This window comes from Leucoraja erinacea, chromosome 14, assembly GCF_028641065.1.
Source record: "Leucoraja erinacea ecotype New England chromosome 14, Leri_hhj_1, whole genome shotgun sequence".
Classification (NCBI taxonomy): Eukaryota; Metazoa; Chordata; class Chondrichthyes; order Rajiformes; family Rajidae; genus Leucoraja; species Leucoraja erinaceus.
In genome coordinates, this window is record NC_073390.1 from 24370541 (window position 1) to 24391072 (window position 20532).

Below are 20532 nucleotides of genomic sequence, written 5' to 3' on the forward strand. Positions count from 1 at the left end.
CCACAGCCACAGAATAAAAAGAGGTACAATTAAAAATCTGATGTGGGAATTTATTTAGCCAGGGGGCCATGAATCTGTGGAATTAATTGCCACAGACGGCTGTGGAGGCCAAGTCATTGGGTATTTTAGGGCAGAGATAGACATTCTTGATCAGTAAAGGTGTCGGGGGTTATGGGGAGAAGGGAGAAGGGAGCAGTTTCTTCCCAACAACCATCTGGCTATTAAACACAAATAGACTTCAAATTATAGACGGGGGCATTACCTTTGACTCTGTACTGCTATTGTCTATTTATTTGTCTCTTTGTTTTTCTAATATATACTGAACTTTCTTGTTGTTTATTAGAGGTTTTACAGAGTACTATGTTTACATATCTGTTGTGCTGCTGCAAGTAAGAATTTAATTGTTCCGTTTTTGGACATATGTCTCAATAAAACGCTCTTGACTCTTGAAGAATCTTAGCAGATATCTACACAGTGCAGGGCATGTTCTTTACACAGAGGGTGGTGGGTGCCTGGAACGCGCTGCCAGGGGTGGAGGTGGAGACAGATACGGTAGAAGCATTTTAGATGGGTGCATGAATACGGAGGGATTTGGATCACGTGCAGGCAGAGGAGATTAGTTCAATGGCGTCATGTTCGGCACAGTCATTGTGGGTGGATGAGCCTGTTCCTGTGCTGTGTTGTTCTATGTTCTATCCCCCAACGTTAGAGGAACTGCAGCAAATATTTGCACTAAAACTGCCAATGGGTTGCAAGGAAAATCTGAGCTTTGGTGCCAGAAACCGTGTGTGTGTGTGTGTGTGTGTGTGTGTGTGTGTGTGTGTCTATGCATACTGTATGTGAGTGTATTTACTGTTTGTATGTGCATACTTTATGTGTGTGTGTACACTGTATGCATATGGTGTGTGTATACTGCCTGTGTGTCTATATACTTATAATGGATGTATGTATAATGTATATGTGTGTCTATGCATACTATATATGTGTGTGTAATGCATGTATGTGCATACTGTGTGTATGACAGTGTGTCTTCCTCATTGACAATCAGTACGGGAGCACCTCAAGATTGCGTGCTCAGCCCACTGCTCTACTCACTCCAAACTCATGACTGTGTAACTGGACACAGTGCAAACTTCATCTTCAAGTTCGCCGATGACACCACTGTTGTTGGACGAATTACAGATGGTGTTGGATCAGAGTGTAGAAGTGAGATCGACCGACTGACCAAATGGTGCCAGCACAACAACCTGGCTCTCAATTAAAGTAAAACCAATGAACTGATTGTGGACTTTGGAAGAGGAAGGTTGAGGACCCACAATCCTGTTTATATCAATTGGACGATGGTGGAGAGAGTCAAAAACTTCAAATCCCTGGGAGTGCATATTTCCGAAGATCTTTCTTGGATCCAGCACACTGATGCAATTGTCAAGAAAGCACAGCAACGGATTATGGTGATTTGGTACGTCAGAGAGGATTCTCTTGAGCTTCTACAGGTGTATAGTAGAGAGCATATTGACTGGCTGTATCACGGCCTGGTTCAGCAACTTGAACGCCCAGGAGCGAAGAAGCCTGCAAAATGTTGTGAACACTGCCCAGTCCATCACCGGCTCTGACCTCCCCACCATCGAAGGGATTTACCGGAGTCGCTGCCTCAAAAAGGCAGACAAAATCATCAGAGACCCACACCATCCTAGACACACACTCATCTTGCCACTGCCATCAGGAAGAAGGTACAGGAATAGCTGCTTCCATATAGCCATCAGGCTACTAAACACTACAACCTCAAATAAGCTCTGTTAGACTATTATTAGCAGAATAGACTCATATATTCTTATTGCACAAATATTGTTTGTTTTGTGTGCGTGTGTGTATTTGTGAGTGTGCGTATGTATGTGAACTTTTTTTCTCGTTTATTATATTGTTTACATATTCCGTTGTGCTGCAGCAAGTAAGAATTTCATTGTTCTATCTGGGACATTGACAATAATGTACCTTATGTGTGGGCGCCATGCAGTGAGCACTTGGTTTGCAAAAGCCACCTTTAAGGATAAGACTGTAACCGCAGGCACCGTTCGGCCGGGCTGCGGCAGCGAATTAGAATATCTGTCCCCTCCCCTCATGTTGTTTTTTTTTGTGTCTATTGATAACGCGCACGTTCAGGTCTACGCGGGGTCGGTCGGATTCATTGTGTTACTTAAGCGGAAGGATATGCTTTAAATCGCTCCAGGAGTGAGAGAGGCGAGAAGCAGAGAGAGAGCGAGAGAGAGGGAGGGAAGGGAAGGAAGGAGAGAGAGGAGGGGGAGAGGGAGAGAGAGATAGGAGGAGAGAGGGGGTGAGAGGAGCACAGAGGGAAGGGAGGTCAGAAGAGAAGGGGAGGGGAGGGGCAGAGAGAGAGAGAGAGATAGAGAGAGAAACAGCAGGTTGTGAGATTAACATGGCCAGTGACTCGCCGGCTCGGAGTCTGGACGAGATAGATCTCTCTGCTTTGCGGGTGAGTACTGATCGCCAGCCCCGGCCGGAACGATGTGCCGCCTTGCCGCCAATGTTCGCATCCTTGCATTGACACAATGTGACAGCCTGAGCCGCCGGGTCTCAGTGTGTAACAGCGAGCCTGTGCCCCAGCCCAGCCCGCTGCTGTCCGTCCCACGCTGTTTATTCGGGCCATCACAACAGCATTGCCCTTAAAACACAGCTACATACATGTCTGTGCGTGTCACCGCCTTAAACCCAGCCTGTCAAAGCCCTGCAAAAATCCGCTGAATGAATGGGGCAACGGCTGCAAATTGGCCTTGAGCGATTAGTCTTTTTCTAATCTTATATATATATATTTTTGTCCTTCCATTCATTTTTTCCCCTCCCTTTGTCCCATTTTCCTCCCACCGTGGCCCTGACAAGTGTAATGTGAATTGTCTGCAATGGGAAGATGTGTTTTTGGCCTTGTACGCCTTTCAATGTGTGTGTGGGGGGGGTGGGGGTGGGGGGGTTTGTGGGAGAAAGAGAATCATTTTGAACCCCTTGTAAATTCTCCTTTATTAACCCCTCTGTTGGCCGCTGTACAATGGGAGAGTGAAGGATGGGAGGGGAGGGGAGGGGAGGAGAGGAGGTGACTGTTCTAAAAACTGCTGCTTTGTGGTTGAGCTGGGATTTTGTTGCTGGAGCTGTTTGGAGCAATGGAGCCAAGGCTGGCGCTGAAGAGGGGGTGGGGGTTGGGGGGAGAGATGGAAGGGCAGGGACGGGCACAGTGATGATGGCAGGATGTTTCTGAAGTGGGAGATGTTCCACAAAATTCCTTTCAATTGGTTGTGATGAGGGGGAAAGCCTGTAAATGAAAGGTTTGTGTGTGTCCCCATCCCCCCCCCCCCCCCCCCCCCCCCCCCCTCCTGTTATTGGACAGCTCCTGTAACCCTCGCTGTCAGTGGTAATGTAACACTGTCGAGGCCACCAAACATTGGAGAAAATAACAAATGAAATAATTGTTTCCAACGACCCAAAATAGTTGCTCAAAACACCCAGAGATTTCAGCAGAGCCTGGGGGTGGTGGTGATTGTTTGCAATAACTTGCATCAGGTCCTTGTGGTTGTGAAGTTGGTGTGTTTCTCCCTGGAAATGGGAATGAGTGTGGGGGTGGGAGAGGGTGGGTGGGGAGAGGGGGCTGCTGGTTGCTTTGGCTGGGCAGTGCTGGTGCCACTGGGAGTCTGTGCCACATTGGCACGGTGCCAGGCTGCCCACGGATTCCCCACCGGGTTTGTTGGGGGTGCGTTGGGCAAAGGAGCGAGTGGTTCAGCTCAATGGCTTGTGGGATCCATGCACGTGTCAGGGGGGAGTGGGGTGGCAGAGAACGGGGGTGACGTCGTTCCCCAGGAGCGGCACGTGTGCATGCATGTCCTCGCACATTCGTGTACAAGTCTCTATGCACACTTGTATACGCACGCTAGCACATGTCAACATGTTTGCGTGCAAGTGTCTGCACACAAGCATGCATGTCCAGACACACATATCAACATATTGTGTATAAGTATGTCTACATGTGTGTGTTCAAGTATCTGTGTACGTGAATGAATGGCCATGCACCATCAGTGTCAGAACGTGCCAACATGTGTGTACAAGAGTCTGTGCACATGAGCTTACATGCCTGCACAAATATATACAAATGTCTGCACTAGTGCGTATATGTGCCTGCCCATGCATGTTTGTGTGTGCAAGAGTGCACATGAGAATGCATGTGTGCACACACACCGACATGCACATGTGTACAAATGTCTGCAAACATGCAAATGTTTGTTGGCACATGTCTGCACCCTTGCAAGATGTTGTCTGCACACGCATGCATAGCACAAAGATGTATGTACCCATGTGTGTATGTACAAATGTCCATGTTTTGTGCAAGATTCCAGCACCTGCTGTTCCTTGTGTCTCCAATAGAGTTATGTTGGGTAAACTGTCAGCTGCCGGTGTGAGCAGGGGAGGGGTGCAATCTGGGGGAGTTGTGGGAGTGGGCAGTCTAGCTGTTAAACATACAAGTTCTCCCTGTGACCTGCATGGGTTTCCTCCAGGAGCTCCAGTTTCCTCCTGCATTTCAAAGAAGTGCAGAAGTTAATTGGCCCTCTGTAAATTGCCCCCAGTGTGTGGGGAGTGGTAGACTCCGGTGGGGTGGGGGGAAGAGATGAGTGAATATGGGGAGAATTGAAAAATTGGGTTTATATAGGATGACCCTAAATGGTTGGTTGATGATGGTCGGCAAGGACACGATGGGCAGAATGGTCTGTTTCTGTGCCGCGTGACTCTGTGAAGAGGCTATTTTTGTGATTGTGCGGTGTGTGCATGGAGCATAATGTGGGACATGTGAAATTGTGTAATTTGACAGGAAAAACATTTTTTTTTTTAAAGTGTGTGAATGGGGAGAGATTGAGGAGTCCGAGAACATAGAACAGCGCAGCACTGGAACAGGCTGTTGGGCCCACAATGTCCGTGCCCAACATGATGCCATATCCTCCCATTCTATGCATAGCCATATACCTGTCTAAAAAGCCTCTTCAATGCCATTCACAAAATGCGTGTATGTAGGTACAGCAGGAATTAGTCCCGGCAACAGGCTCTTCCACCCAACATGTCTATGTGAACCATGATGACCCATCTATGCCAGTTATACCTGCCCAAGTTTGGCTCATATCCCTCCAATCCTTTCCTGTCCATGTACCTGTCCAAATTAGGAAAGCAAACCAAATGTTATTGTTAAATGCTGGAGTATTTGAATGTAGAGTAGGCGTGTTGTGGATCTGCATTCACCCTATCAATTCCCCTCACAGTTTTATAAGCCTCTATATGAATCACCCCTCAGCCTCCTGTGTACAAAGATATTAAGTCCTAGCCTGCCCAACTTCTCCCTATAGCTCAGGCCCTCGAGTCCTGGCAATATCCTTGTGAATCTTCTCTGCACTCTTCCCAACTTATTGAAGACTAAAACTGAACATAATACTCCAGGTGTGGCCTCACCGATCTAGTGCTGACTTAGACTAATTTTTGGCTAATTTGGAAGGTGACAGGTTATCTGGTAGATGGAAATGAGGTTACAGTCCGATGAGCCATGACATTAAATAGCTGATTAGCCTGGTGATGCGGTGACCTATTTTTGCCCCTAGTTCTTATCTATATCTTTTCCCTTGGACTATATCCCTTGGACTCGCTGTGGTTCATGCCATCCCACTGACTCGGGTATTTGATTGACCTGTGAAGTGTCACGAGTATCTTATTGTCATTGGTCCCAAAATGAAACAATGAAATTCTTATGGGCCTGTCCCACTTGGCGATTTTTTTAGGCAACTGCCGGCGACTGTCATAGTCATAGCAGGTAGCCGGAAAGCGGCGACAACCTATGTCATCCTTGTGACAACCAACGACAGCACCTACGTCAGGAGAAGTCAAGCTGTGCTCATTGGCGACAAACCCACTGTCGCCAACATTTTTTCAACATGTTGAAAATTTAGCGGTGACCAGAAACACGCTACGACTTTTTGCGCAACCGTGGAGACAACTCCCGGCGACCACCGGCGAACATGTGGTGACAAACTTGTCGCCTGTAGTTGCCTTAAAAAAAAATCGCCTTGTGGGACAAGGCCCAGAGTGGATATCAAGTCAAGTCAAGTTTATTTGTCACATACACATACAAGATGTGCAGTGAAATGAAAGTGCCAATGCTCGCGGACTTTTGTGCAAAAGACAAACAACCAAACAAACTATAAACACAATCATAACACACATATTCTTTTACATAATAAATAATGGAAGGAAAAACGTTCAGTAGAGTTAGTCCCTGGTGAGATAGGCGTTTACAGTCCGAATGACCTCTGGGAAGAAACTCCTTCTCAACCTCTCTGTTCTCACCGCATGGCAACGGAGGCGTTTGCCTGACCGTAGCAGCTGGAACAGTCCGTTGCAGGGGTGGAAGGGGTCTCTCATGATATTGTTGGCTCTGGAGTTGCACCTCCTGATGTATAGTTCCTGCAGGGGGGCAAGTGATCATGATAGACGCAAAATGCTGGAGTAACTCAGCGGAACAGGCAGCATCTCTGGAGAGAAGGAATAGATGACGTTTTGGGTCGAGACCCTTGACTGGTGAGGAATAAGGGAAACAAGAGATATACACGGTGATGTGGAGAGATAAAGAACAACAAATGAAAGATATGCAAAAAAGTAACAATGGTAAAGGAAACAGGGTGAAAATGAGAAGCTGGTGCGACTTGTGTGGGAGAGGAGAAGGATAGAGTGAGACGGAATGCCGGGGCTACCTGAAGTGAGAAAAATCAATATTCATACCACTGGGATTTAAGCTGCCCAAGCGAAATATGAGATGCAGTTTTCTTCCAATTTGCGTTTAGCCTCACTCTGACAATGGAGGCAGCCTAGGACAGAAAGGTCTGTGTAGGAATGGGAAGGAGAATTAAAGTGTCCAGCAATATATAATCATAGTACTCTGTAAAACCTATGGTAAAGTTAAAAAAAAATATTCAATATATATATTAAGGAAACAAACAACGATTGAAACATAGAACAACAGATACTGCTTTATACCAAACATAGACACAACTCAGTGGGTCAGGCAGCATCTCTGGAGAAAAAGGATGGATGACATTTTGGGTTGGAGCTATTTCTCCAAACACTAATGGTGCAAAGACGAAAACAGTGCCCCCCAAGTCTGTGTAGTCTGGAACTTATTTGGATATTGTAGTGTTTAATAGCCTGAGTCTGATGGTTGTTGAGAAGAAGGGTGGTGTGGGTCCCTGATGATGCTGGCTGCCTTTTTGAGGTAGAAAGTCCTGTCGATCTCTTCGATGGTGGGGTGGTCAGTACCCGTGATGGACCAGGCAGTGTCTACCATTCTGCCGTCTCCTGTAGGTTCTTTCAATGGTGGGAAGGTCAGTACAGATAAAATGCCTCAAATGAAGCATATTCCTCTATTATTGTACACGTTGCTTTAGTGGGACCCCCACCTAGTGTATAGACACCACACTGACAATGGGGAAAGATCAAACTGAGGGCAAAACGTGGCAAATGCTGGAAACCTGAAATAAAACCAGAGATTGCTGGAAACAATCAGTAGGTCAGGCAGCGTCCGTGGGGAGAGAGAGACACACACCTCAGTGATTTGGGTTGATGGGTTTTTCTAAATACCATCTCAACAGTTAGACAGGTACATGGATGGATAGGAAAGGTTTAGAGGGATATGGGCTAAATGCAGGCAGGTGGGACTAGCGTAGATGGGGAATGTTGGTTAGCGTGGGCAAGTTGGGCCGAAGGGCCTATTTCCGTGAAGAAAGCACACAATCTGCCAGTGATTTTTGAATGTTGTAGCTTATCCCAGTAACATTCAGCCCTCCTGTGGCAAATGACGGGAGGCAGGTTCAGGCAAGCAGGGAGAATCAAGGGCCCATGTGTGCGATCATCAAGTTGTGTCTTGCAATTGTTAACGTGGAAGATTATAGGTAAGACCAAAAACAGCTACGTTGGAGGCCGAAAGGTCTTTGACAAAGCGAGGAACCTCACAGTTCCCACTTAGAGTGGGTGGAGATCATTTTTAGGGCAAATAATAGCACAGAAACTGAGGCACAATATGTGGCTGTGCAGAATGAATTCACAAGAGATTGTAACACAGCATGACAGTGCTGGAGGAACCCAACTAGGTCAGGCAGCATCTGTGGAGGACATGGTCAGACATGTTTCGGGTCTGGACTCCTCTTGGACACGAACAACAATATCGAGGAAAATCCTTCATTCAAGGTATTTTATCTCCACTGACTTCCCCCACCATCGAAGAGGCCGCTGTCTCATAAAGACAGCCAGCATCATCAGAGACGCACACCATCCTGGCCATGCTCTCATTTCACTCCTGCCATAGAGAAGAGTGTACAGAAGTCTGAAAACTAATGTTCAGGTTCACAAGCAGCTTCTTCGCTACAACCATCCGTCGCCTGTCCATTCTTCCCACAGATGCTGCCTGACCCAATTAACCTACAAACCTGCCCATTTTTAGAGTGTGACGGTGAATTGGAGCACCTGAAGAAAACTCACGCAGTCACAGGGAGAACGTACAAAGTCCACACCGACAGACTGCACCCGAGGTCAGGATCGAACTGGGGTCTCTGGCTTTGTGAGCCAGCAGTTCTACGAGCTGCGCCACTGTGCCATGATAGGTTTTAGAATCACTTAAGTCAGGCACCTTTGCCGCTTGTAGAAAGCTGTACCAGGAACCAAAGAGATTATTGCCAGAAGAAAGCAGTGATATCATAGTTCTACCAACCTATGTTACAGAGCGTACGAGTTTGTGTATGGCTTATTAGATGAGCAAATTCGGCCCTAACAATTGCAAAATGCATGATTTAACATTTGAGCTAGCGTGTAAAATTGCTGAGGAATGGTGTGACATGAAAGAATTTTGGTGGGTGTATGATGTCAGCAATAATGAGGAAAGCAGCTGAAGGCTTCAGAGTGAAGCCCATGTCACAGAGCCACAGAGCACGGAAACAGACCCTTCGGCCCAACTTGCCCATGCCAACCAAGATGCCCCCATTTACACTAGTCCCACCTGCCACGTTTGGCCCATATCCCTCTTAAACCTTTCCTATCATACCCGTGCAAATGTCTTTAAAAAATGTTGATACAGTACATGCATCAACTCCCTCCTCTGGCAGATCGTTCCATACACCCTCTGTGTGGAAAAAGTTGCTCTTCAGGTTGTTATTAAATCATGCCCCTCTCACCGCTAGTTCTTGGTTCCCCTACCCTGGGTACAAGAGTGTATTTACCCTATCTATTCCCGTCATGATTTGAAACACCTTTATATGATCACCCTGCACTACAAGGAATAAAGGCCTGCCCAACCTTTTCCTATAGCTCCAGCCCTCAGGTCCTGGCAACATCCTCGCAAATGTTCCTGATTCCCCGACTGGGTAAAAGACTCTACATTTGCCCAATCTATTACCCTCGTGATTTTGTAAACCTCTATATGATAATCCTTCGGCCTCCTGCGCCCCAAGGAATAAAACATTGAACACACTGATCAGACTTACCATGCCTAAATATAATAAAGTGGTGAGGGTGGGACTTCAGAGGTGGATGGTGAGGGTCTTTGAGGATACATGCCATCTTCTTGAGGCAGCGCCTGGTGTAGATGCTTTCGACGGTGAGGAGGGCCGTGCCAACACTCTCGGCAGCCTCTTGCGCTCCTGTGTTTTGGAATTACTGATCCAGGCCGTGATGCAACCAGTCAGGATACTTCCTACAGCGGACGTAGATTAAGTTATGAGAGGCATAGATAGGCTAGACGGTCAGAACCCTTTCTCCCAGGGTGGAAGTATTAATGACTAGAGGTTCATGGCTTTAAGGTCAAAGGGGAAAAGATGAATGGAGATGTACGAGGCAGGATCACCTACTCCTTTTCTCCAGAGATGCTGGTGAGCAACTCCAGCATTTTGTGTCTCTCTGCACTGTTCCATGTTCAAAATTAGTTGCTGACGCCCAGGCAGGCGGGAGGGAGAGTGAGTTGTGAGAGGGAGGTTTGGTGGATTAGTGAGTAGGCAAAGATTCAGCAGCTGCGGTACAGTGTGGCAAAACGTGACATTGTCCAAATTGATATAAAAACTAAAATGAGGAGCAGGTTGGTGCGAGATCACAGAGTAGTGGGCAGCAGAGGGCTCTGGGGATCTGAGTGCATGATTCACAGATAGCTGGCGTATTGGTAATAGAAAGAATTAGGACAAGTGTCAGAGGTTATGTGGAGAAGGGGGTTGAGAAAGAAAGATAGAAAGATAGATCAGCCATGATTGAATGGCAGAGCAGAATAGATGGGCCGAATGGCCTAATTCTGCTCCTTGAACTTATGAACTTGGGTAGCAGGCACTGTTCATTGGAAGGGATTTGAAAAACAAAAATGGAATTTTAAATCAGATACAGAGAGCATGGGTGAGACCACACCTGGAGAACTGTGCACAGTATTGGTGTATTTCTTGAAGGAAGGATGGGACTACCCTGGAAACATCTCAGAGAAGGTCTAGAGTCATACAGCACAAAAACAGGCCAAACTCATCCATGCCGACCAAGATGCCCCATCTATGCTAGTCCCACCTGCCTGTGTTTGGCCCATATCCCTCCAACAGCTTTCCTGTCCATATGTCTTTTAAATGTTGTTTTAAGTACATGCCTGAACTACCTCCTCTGGCAGTTCGTTCTATACACCCACCACCCTCCTCCGTATGAAAATGTTGCGTCTTAGGTTCCAATTAAATCTTTCCCCGCTCACCTTAAACATATGGCCTCAAGTTCTTTATTCCCCTACTCTGGGTAAAAGACTCTGTCCAGTTTTCCTATCTATTCCCCTCACAATTTTATACACCTCTATAAGATCACCCCTCCGTCTCCTGCGCTCCAAGGAATAAAGTCCTTGCCAGCCCGACCTCTCCCGATTGCTCAGGCTCTTGAGTCCTGGCAACATTCTCGTAAATTGATTGGTGCAGAAAGGAACTACAGATGCTGGTTTAAACTGAAGATGGATACAAAAAGCTGCAGTAACTCAACAGGTCAGACAGCATCTCTGGAGAAAAGGAACAGGTGACATTTCCGGTCGAGACACTTCTTCAAATTGGTTAATTGGCCTCTGTAAATTGCCCCCAGTGCATAGCGTGTGGATGAGAAACTGAAATAACACAGAAGCAGTGTGAATGGGAGATTGAAGGTTGGTGTGGACTCGGTGGGCTGAAGGGCCGGTTTCCATGCTGTATCTGTAAAACAATGCTGTATCTGTATCTCTAAAGAGTGGTGGCGATGGTGAGAGGGGACATTGGATGTAAGGTAGGTGGGGTTGTGATCCACCATCGAGTGAAGTTTGGGAGACCCTCGATCCATCCCACGTCACGTGGTCCTCCCAGGGAGATGGCATCTTGCCACAGGTTTGTCCAACCCCAGTCTGTGTTGTGAAAAGGGACCTGACTTGGCTTCCTAGCTCCTTAAGGGCCTGTCCCACTTTGCAATTTTTTCCGTGACTGCGAACGTCAGTGACTGACGCCCGTAGTCGCTCTAAAAACCGTCAAGTTGTACGACAATCCACGTCACCCGCCTTCACAACACACAAAGGTTACACTGAAGTATAATAATCACATTGGAAATGAACTTATCTACAATAAATCTAAGGACCAACAACTTTTTAATGGATAGTCCGGCGTTTTATATACCCGTGTCACCGGCCGTCACCTGCAGGACAGCGTACGTCAGCGTGTGACAGGGCGCAACCACATGATAAGACACCCAGATGTCGCCTGAAGATTTTGAACATTCCAAAATCCAGGGACGACAGGGAGACACCGCGCGTCACTACATGTGTCACCCCGCGTCACGCCCCGACCACCCCGCAACAACCTCTTTTCAGGCTGTCGCCGAAAATGTCACCCAAGTGGGACAGGCCCTTAAGATGCAGAGAGCAGTGAGGGCACAGAGTCCTTTATGTTGTAGTGACAGTGCGAGAGAGTTCAGTGTTTAATTGTCATCTGCAACAAGAACTAAAACACTGGCTGCGATTATGCAAGTCTATTCATGCAGCACAGCACCTAAATATATCATGACCAATAGCATAATAAACTAATACCAGTAATATTAAATAGCCAGACCCTTATAGTGCAAAAACCAAAGCACAGGACCACCACCGATTTTTTTTTTTCAGCACCCTTGGTTTCAGAGCCTTTCTTTGTTATCCGTTTGCCAGTCTAGGGCGGCACAGTGGCGCAGCAGTGGAGTTGCTGCCTTACAGCGCCAGAGTCCCTGGTTCGATCCTGACTATAGGTGCTGTCTATATATTCTCCCTGTGGCCGTGTGGGTTATTTCCGGGTGCTCCTGTTTTCTCCCACACTCTGAAGACTTACAAGTTTATAGGTTAATTGGCTTTGGTAAATATTGTAAATTGTCCCTAATGTGCAGGGTATGGCTCGTGATCGCTGGGCGGCACAGACTCAGTGGGCCGAAGGGCCTGTTTCCGTGCTGCATCTCTAAAGTGTAAATTCTAAACTAAAGTCTAAAGTAAAGGTCCTGGGTATTGAAGATACCGAACCAGGCCATGATCCAACCAGCCAGCGTGCTCTCTACCGTACACCTGTAGACATTCACCGACAAATCAGGAAATCCTGATGCAGCTCTACAAGATTTGGATTAGGCCGCATTTGGAGTATTGAGTGTGGTTCTGGTCGCCCCCTTTAATAAGAGGATGTGGCATTTTAGCAATAGGTGCAGGAAGATGTTTGCCAGAATGCTAGATTAGAAGGTCTCAACATGACATGTTACCTATTCCTTTTCTCCAGAAATGCTGCCTGACCCGCTGAGTTACCCCAGCACTTTCAATTCAATTCAACTTTAATGTCATTGCACAAAAACAAATATGGGTACAACGAAATGCTGTTTAGCATCAGTCCATGCAATATAGAAATAAAAATACAGAATAAGCAAACAATGTGGACGGAGAGACTGGAGAAATCTATCGGCGGGACTCCGAGTTCAGCAATGTGATAGTGTTGTTGTAGAAGCTGTTCCTCATCCTACTAGTACGAGACCTGAGGCTCCTGTACCGCCTCCCTGATGCGAGGAGGGCAAACAGTCCATGGTTGGGGTGGGAGGGGTCTGATGATCTTCCCGGCCCGTCTCAGACACCGTTTTCGGTGGAGGGCATCCATGGCAGGGAGTGGGGCACCGATGATGCACTGAGCGGTTTTCACCACTCGTTGTAATGCCTTCCTGTCCGCTACGGTGCAACTGCTGTACCATACCGTGAAGCAGGTGGTCAGGATGCTTTCGATGGTACAGCGGTAAAAGTTGGTCAGGATCGGGGGGGGACATTGTGTCATTGGTTGGTTTAAACCAGCATCTGTAGTTCCTTCCCACACATGAATGCTGGCGTTGGGGCTGAAACTATCACAGAATCGTAGTGTCAAACTTCAGGCCCTTCAGCCCAGTCGTCCATGCCGCCCAAGATGTTTTAAGTTTCGGTTTATTATTGTTATGTGTACCGAAGTACAGTGAAAAGCTTTTACTTGCATGCTATCCAATCAGATCAGATAATACTTGTATATAAATACATTTGTTAAACTCAAGTACAATAGGTAGAGCAAAGGGGAAGATACAGAGTGCAGAATATAGTTCTCAGCATTGTATAGCCTCAGTCCCATAGAAAAAAGTCCAATGTCCGCATTGGGGTAGAGATGAATCAGACAGTACCCCGGCTTATGGAACAACCGGTCAGATGTCTGATAACAAAGGGGAACTGTTCTTGAGTCTGGTGGTAGCTTTTAAGCTTCTGTTATTTCTGCCTGATGGGAGCGAGGAGCAGCAGTAATGACCTGGGTGGGACAAGTCTTTGATCATGTTGACTGTAGCTGGAGATGTAGATGTGTAGAGGTGTAGATGGAGTCAATGGTGGGGAGTCCAGACTGTGTGATGGACTGGGCTACATTTGCAAATCTCTGCGATTTTATTTTTATTTATTTTATTTATTTTTTTGCGGTCTTAGGCAGAGCTGTTCCCAAACCAAGCTGTGATACAAAGTGACAGCACGCTTTCTGTGGTGCATCTGTAGAAGTTTGTAAGAGTCACTGGAGACATGCTGAATTTCCACAGTTTCCTCAGGAAGTTGAGGTGTTTGTGCGCCTTCTTGCCTGTCGCTTCTCTCCTACTGTATGTTGACAGGAAACGCACGCAGATTCTGCATGTCCGTCCATTGCCATTGCCCCCCCCCCCCCCCCCCCCCCCCTTAGCATTCCACAGCCGCCAACATGTACAGCTGGCTGAGAAATGTTTGTCTCTGCGTGGAATGTGTGGCAGATCAAGCATGGGATCGCAGCCTGCAGTAGACGATCAATTACATGCACAAGACGGTTTCCGTGCTGTGCAGCGTGGACTAAAGGGGCCGAGGGGAGACATGACCAAAGTTCTGCTCGCCCCATTACACAAAGGATGTGGAGGCTTTGGAGAGGATGCAGAGGAGGTTTACCAGAATGCTGCCTCCATTAGAGGGTTTCGGCTACTGGGAGACGTTGGACAGACTTGGATTATTTCCTCTGGAATGCCAGAGATCGCAGGGAAGACCCGATAGAAGTATATAAGATCATGAGAGGCATAGGTAGGGTAGACATTCAGAATCTTTTTCCCAGGGTGCAAATGTCACAGACTAGAGGGCACAGCTTTATGTTGAGAGGGGCAAAGTTTTAACGATGTGCAGGGCACGTTTTATTTTACACGGAGGGTGGTGGATGCCTGGAACGCACTGCCTGGGGTGGTGGTGGAGGCAGATATTATAGTGGTGTTTAATTGGCTTTTGGATAGTCGCATGGATATGCCGGGTGGGATATAGATCAGGTGCAGGCAGAGGACATTAGTTGAATTTGGCATTATGTTTGCTCTGGACATAGTGAGCTGAACGGGACTGTTCCTGTGCTGTACCATTCTATAGATGGATACAAAATGTTGGAGTAACTCAACGGGTCAGGCAGATTCTCTGGAGAAAAGGAATAGATGACGTTTTGGGTCAGAACCCTTCTTCAGGCTGAAAGACAGAGAGAGGTAGGGGAGGAGAAAACTGGAGGTGAGAAAAGGCCAGAACAAATCAGGGCCGGCAACAGATGACCTCAGGAAGGGTGAAGCCCACAATGGCCCATTGTTGACTGGGGGAGGTGTGATAACAAGGATGCAAACAGTGTCGCTGGTAGGACGCCCAGGGGGAGGGGGGACAGAGGCAATGCAGTGGTTGCTTGAAATTAGATAAATTAGCATTCAAACCACTGGGTTGTAAGCTGTCCAAGTGAAATCTATGGTGCTGTTCCTTCAATTTGCATGTTGTGTTCTATGCTGACTCAGAAATCTGTGCAGAGGGACTCTCTCAACCTGTGGTACTTTAAAACAGAATCAGGATTGAACGTGGGGCTGTGGCGCTGTGAGGCTGTTGTTCTACTTGTTGCGCCACTGTGCCACCCCTGGTGGAATTGATACGATGGCAATATGTAAAAGGAACTTAACAAGATGCATGAACATGGAAGGACCGGAGGGATACAGACCATGTGTAGATATTTGGGGTTAGTTCCGAAGAAGGGTTCCATCCCGAAACGCCACCTTTTCCATTTCTTCAGAGATGCTGCCTGACCCGCTGAGTTACTCCAGCGCTTTGTGTCTATCTGGTTAGTTTAACCTGGCATCATGGTGGGCATGGAGGGCCGAAATTGCAGAGAGTTGTACATGCAGCCCATCCCATCGCGCAAAACAACCTCTCTTCCACTGACTCCATCTACACTTCACGCTGCCTCGGCAACGCCACCAGCATAATCAAGGACCAGTCTTACCCTGGCCTCTCCCTCTTCTCCCCTCTCCCATCAGGCTAAAGGTACAGAAGTGTGAAAGTACATACCCCCAGACATGGGAACAGTTTCTTCCCAGCTGTTATCAGGCAACTGAACCATCCTACCTCAACTCGGGAGCAGTCCTGAGCTATCATCTACCTGTATCTCTTGGAGACCCTCAGACTATCTTTAATCTGACTTTTCTGGACTTTATCCTGCACTAAATGGTATTCCCTTTATCCTGTATCTGTACACTGTGGACGGCTTGATTGTAATCATGTGTATTCTTTCCATTGATGCTTCATTTGCTCCCACTTCTTATAGGCGACTGTCTTCATAGGTTAATTTTAGTTTAGTTTAGAGATACAGTGCGGAAACAGGCCCTTCGGCCCACCGGGTCCGCACCGACCTGTGATCCCCGCACATAACACTATCCTACACACACTAGGGACGATTTACAATTAAACCAAGCCAATTAACCTACAAACCTGTATGTCTTTGGAGCGTGGGAGGAAAATGGAACACCCGGAGAAAACCTACAGAGGTCACAGTGCGAACGTAAAAACTCCGTACTGACAAGCACCTATAGTCAGGATCAAACCTGGGTCTCAGGCAGCCAGTCTACCGCTGTGCCATTGGATAAATTGCCCCAAGTGTGTGGGTGGCAGGAGCATCAAGGGGGAATTGAGGAGGGGCTGTAATGGAAATGAGTGGGTAATGGATTGCTCTGTGAGCTGTGAAGATGGTCAGAATGGCCTCCTTCCATGTCTTCAGAGATGATGAAGAGGTACACGGGCAGATGGTGAACAGGAATAACTCTACCCCAAGTTACACATGCTATATCTTGCACTAAATGTGGTACCCTTTATCCTTTATCTATGCACGGGCAGATGGCTTGACTATTCATATATAGGAAGGAGCTGCAGAAGCTGGTTTATACTGAGAATGGACACAAGTGCTGGAGTAACTCTGGGTCAGGCAGCTTCTTTGGAGAAAATGGATGGGTGATGTTTCGGGTCAGGAACCCTTCTTTAGACCCTGAAGGACCTCCGAGTTCCTGAGAAGGGTTCTGGCCCGAATTGCACTCATCACTTTGTGTCTATCCTCTGTATTCATACATAGTCTTTTCTTTGACTGGATAGCATGCAAACAAAAGCTTTTCACTGTACCTTGGTACACGTAACAATAGTAAACTGTTCAACATGCTACATGCTACAAAAGTTGGTGTCAAGCTGGAAAGAGTGCAGTGCAGATTTACGAGAATGTTGCCAGGACTCGAAGGCCTGAGCTATAGGGAGAGGTTGAGCTGGCCAGGAGTTTATTCCTTGGAGCGCAGGTGGATGAGCAGTGATGTTATAGAGGTGTATAAAATCATGGGAGTATTAGATTGTGTGAACGCACAGTCTTTGGCCCAGAGTTGGGTAATCGAGAACCAGAAGACACAGGTTTAAGGTGAGGGGAGATATATTTAATAGAAACCGGAGGGGTGACTTTTTTACACAAAGGAAGATGGGTATATAGAACGAGCTGCCAGAAGAGGTGGTTGAGCCAAATACTATTGCAACATTTAATAAACATTTAGACAGATGCATGGATAGACCAGGTTTAGAGGGATATGGGCTAAACGCAGGCAGGTGGAATCAGTATTGATAATGAATGTTGTGCCAAAGGGCATGATTCAACTCTCTATGGGTCTATGGCTCTATAAACTAAAACTAAACTAAACATTGCCCTGATTAGGAAATATATTATTGTTCCCAAAGACGTGTGGGTTTGTAGGTTAATTGGCTCTGTAAGTTGTCCCTGGTGTGTATGGAGTGGATGAGTAAATGGGATAACATAGAACTAGTGTGAATGGGTTAGCCTGGACTTAGTGGGCCGAAGAACCTGTTTCCATGCTGGATCTTTCAGCCGTTAGTTTAATCTAGTGGAAACAGGTCCTTTGGCCCATCTGAGTCCGAGTCGACCAATGATCATCCATACACTAGTACTACTCTACACACTGGGGACAATTTACAGAGGGCCAATTAACCTACAAACCCGCACATCTTTGGATTGTCATAAGGTCATAAGTGGTATGAGTACAATTAGGCCATTTGGCCCATCAAGTCTACTCTGCCATACAATTATGGCTGATCTATCACTCCCTTCTAACCCCATTCTCCTGCCTCCTTCCTGTAACCTCTGACACCTGACAACCTCTGATTGTGGGACGAAACCAGAGCTCCCAGAGGAAACCCACACGGTCACAGGTAGAACATGCAAACTTCGTACAGACAGTACCCGTAGTCATGATTAAACCAAGGTCTCTGGCGCTGTGAGGCAGCGACTCCACCGCTGCGTAACCGTGCCAGGTTTATTGTTAATTGTGGGGCCCTCTGTAAATTACTCCTAGTGTGTAGAGCGTGGATGAGAAAGTGGGATAACATAGAACTGGTGCGAATGGGTGATGATCGGTGTGGGCCAAAGGGCCTGTTTCCATGCTGGATCTTTCTGTGAATCAAAGTCCTTCACTGTCACTGGATCTAAAAGTCTGAACCCTCCCACCAGCACCATAGGAACAGCTGGCCAGGAAGCACTGCACCCCCCCCTTGCCTCAAGGACAGTTAAGAATGGGTGATAATTTCTGGCCTTGATCCTTCTAAGCCACATCCTTTCAGAAAGTAACAGTGAGAACAAAAATGCCTACGTCATGACGCAAGAGGGAAAAAAAAAGATGTTGAAATTGTAAAAAAAGTAGGTCGGATATTTCTGCAGATCGAGGCTTGTAGGTTGTGGTTCCAGGCCGGTAATGTTTCATAAACCCGGCATTTGAGCATTGCCTGACTCTATCCCCACTGCTCCCTGTCCTCTGGACGAGTGATCAGTTGTTTCAATAACCTGATAGGCAAGAGTGGAGAAGGCAGGAAAATGGGGCTGAGGAGGGAAAGATAGGTCAGTCATGATAGAATGCGGTGGAGTGGACCTGAATGACCAAATGGCCTAATTCTGTTCCAATGGTTTATGAACATCAACATCAACCTCAGTCCTTGGTGTGAGAGCACGGACAGGTCCGTACTGACATAGAAACATAGAAAATTGGTGCAGGAGGAGGCCATTCGGCCCGTCGAGCCTGCACCGCCATTCATTGTGATCATGGCTGATCGTCCCCAATCAATAACCTGTGCCTGCCTTCTCCCCATATCCCTTGATTCCACTAGCCCCTAGAGCTCTATCTAACTCTTTCTTAAATCCATCCAGTGACTTGGCCTCCACTGCCCTCTGTGGCAGGGAATTCCACCTGTCCACCTGTCTGCCTTCCTCAATGCTGCCTAACACAAGTTTTAGTTTAGAGATACAGCATGGAAACAGTGTCTTCAGCCCACCGAGCCCACACCTACCATCGATCACCCATAAATCGTTGGGAAAAAAGAGGTTGCGGCATGCTTTGTTTGTGATTCCATCCACATGCTGGAATCAGGAGAAATCATCTGAGATGTGAGTGTGAATGGGTATGTGTGCGTGCGTGCTGTGTGTGCGCGTGCAAATGTGGTGCGCATGTGTGTGCATGATGCAGTGTGAATGCGTGTACATGATACAGTGTGTGCATGATGTGTGTGCATTTGTATGCATTACATGTGTACATTCGCTGTGTGTATGTGCATGATGCAGTGTGCATGTATGGTATGTGTGCATGATATGTGTGTGCATGAGCGTGGTGTATATGCGTGCGTGGTGTGTGCGCGCGTGGTGTGTATGCGTGTGCACGATGCAGTGTGTGAGTGCATAATGCAGTGTGCATGATACAGTGTACACATGTGGTATGTGTACGTAGACAAAAATGCTGGAGAAACTCAGCAGGTTCGGCAGCATCTATGGAGCGAAGGAAATAGGCAACGTTTCGGGCCCATATCACTGAAAGATAACCTTCCTACATTCGCCTACAAGGCTGAAACCCTTCTACAGACTGATGCATCAGCATCTTCAGTTCCTTCTTGAACATGGCATGTGTACGTGTGTGTGCATGTGCGTGTGTGGTGTGTATTTGTGCGTGGTGTGTGAGTGCATGATGCAGTGTGTACATTTAATGGTTTGTGTATCTGTGTGTGTGCGTGCATGGTATGTGTGCATTTATGGTGCATTTATGTGTGTTATATTCGTAGTGTGAGAGTGCATGATGCAGTGTGCATGTATGGTATGTGTATGTGTGTGTGCGTGTGATGCAGTGTGAGTGAGTGTGTGTGTTCACACTGGTGTGTGCATGATGCAGTGTGTGTGTGTATGGTGTCTGTGTGCATGATGCAGTGTGGTGTGTGTACGTGTGTGTGCGTGTGATGAGTGGGAGAGTGAGTGTGTCCACACTGGATGTCCCCACACTTGCAGCTGGAGTGCCTGCCACAAAGCATGCAGGAGGAGCAGTGGTACACCTGTCTGAGTGCCTTGGTTAAATGTTGTTAATGTTTCAGGTCAGGACCCTTCTTCTAGCATCTGCAATACCTGTGTCTCCTGAATGATATTGGTCATCGCTGGGGGAATTGAATGCAAATGTAGAATGTACCAAATTTCAGTGATATGGGGCATTAGTGGAGTATTGTGCACAGCATTGGTCTTGTTATTAAAGAGGGGATGATGGTGTGCAGATGTTGTTCAGTGATCGATACCTGGAACAAGCAGATGGTTTTAAATGGAAGGGATG

At 47.1% G+C, this 20532-nt stretch overlaps 1 protein-coding gene across 8 annotated transcripts in view; it reads left to right on the forward strand.

Annotated features, from left to right (window-relative positions):
- Positions 1 to 2321: 2321 nt before the first annotated feature.
- Positions 2322 to 20532, forward strand: part of tnika (TRAF2 and NCK interacting kinase a) — a 118860-nt gene continuing 100649 nt past the window's right edge. For 3 of the 8 annotated variants that reach the window (XM_055645833.1, XM_055645831.1, XM_055645832.1), the window contains exon 1: positions 2323 to 2491. In XM_055645833.1, the coding sequence (XP_055501808.1) occupies positions 2435 to 2491 (57 nt within the window). In that variant the 5' untranslated portion in view covers positions 2323 to 2434. Of the gene's footprint in view, positions 2492 to 20532 lie in introns of all 8 variants that reach the window. The other 5 variants (XM_055645835.1, XM_055645836.1, XM_055645837.1 and 2 more) reach the window with 3 other exon arrangements.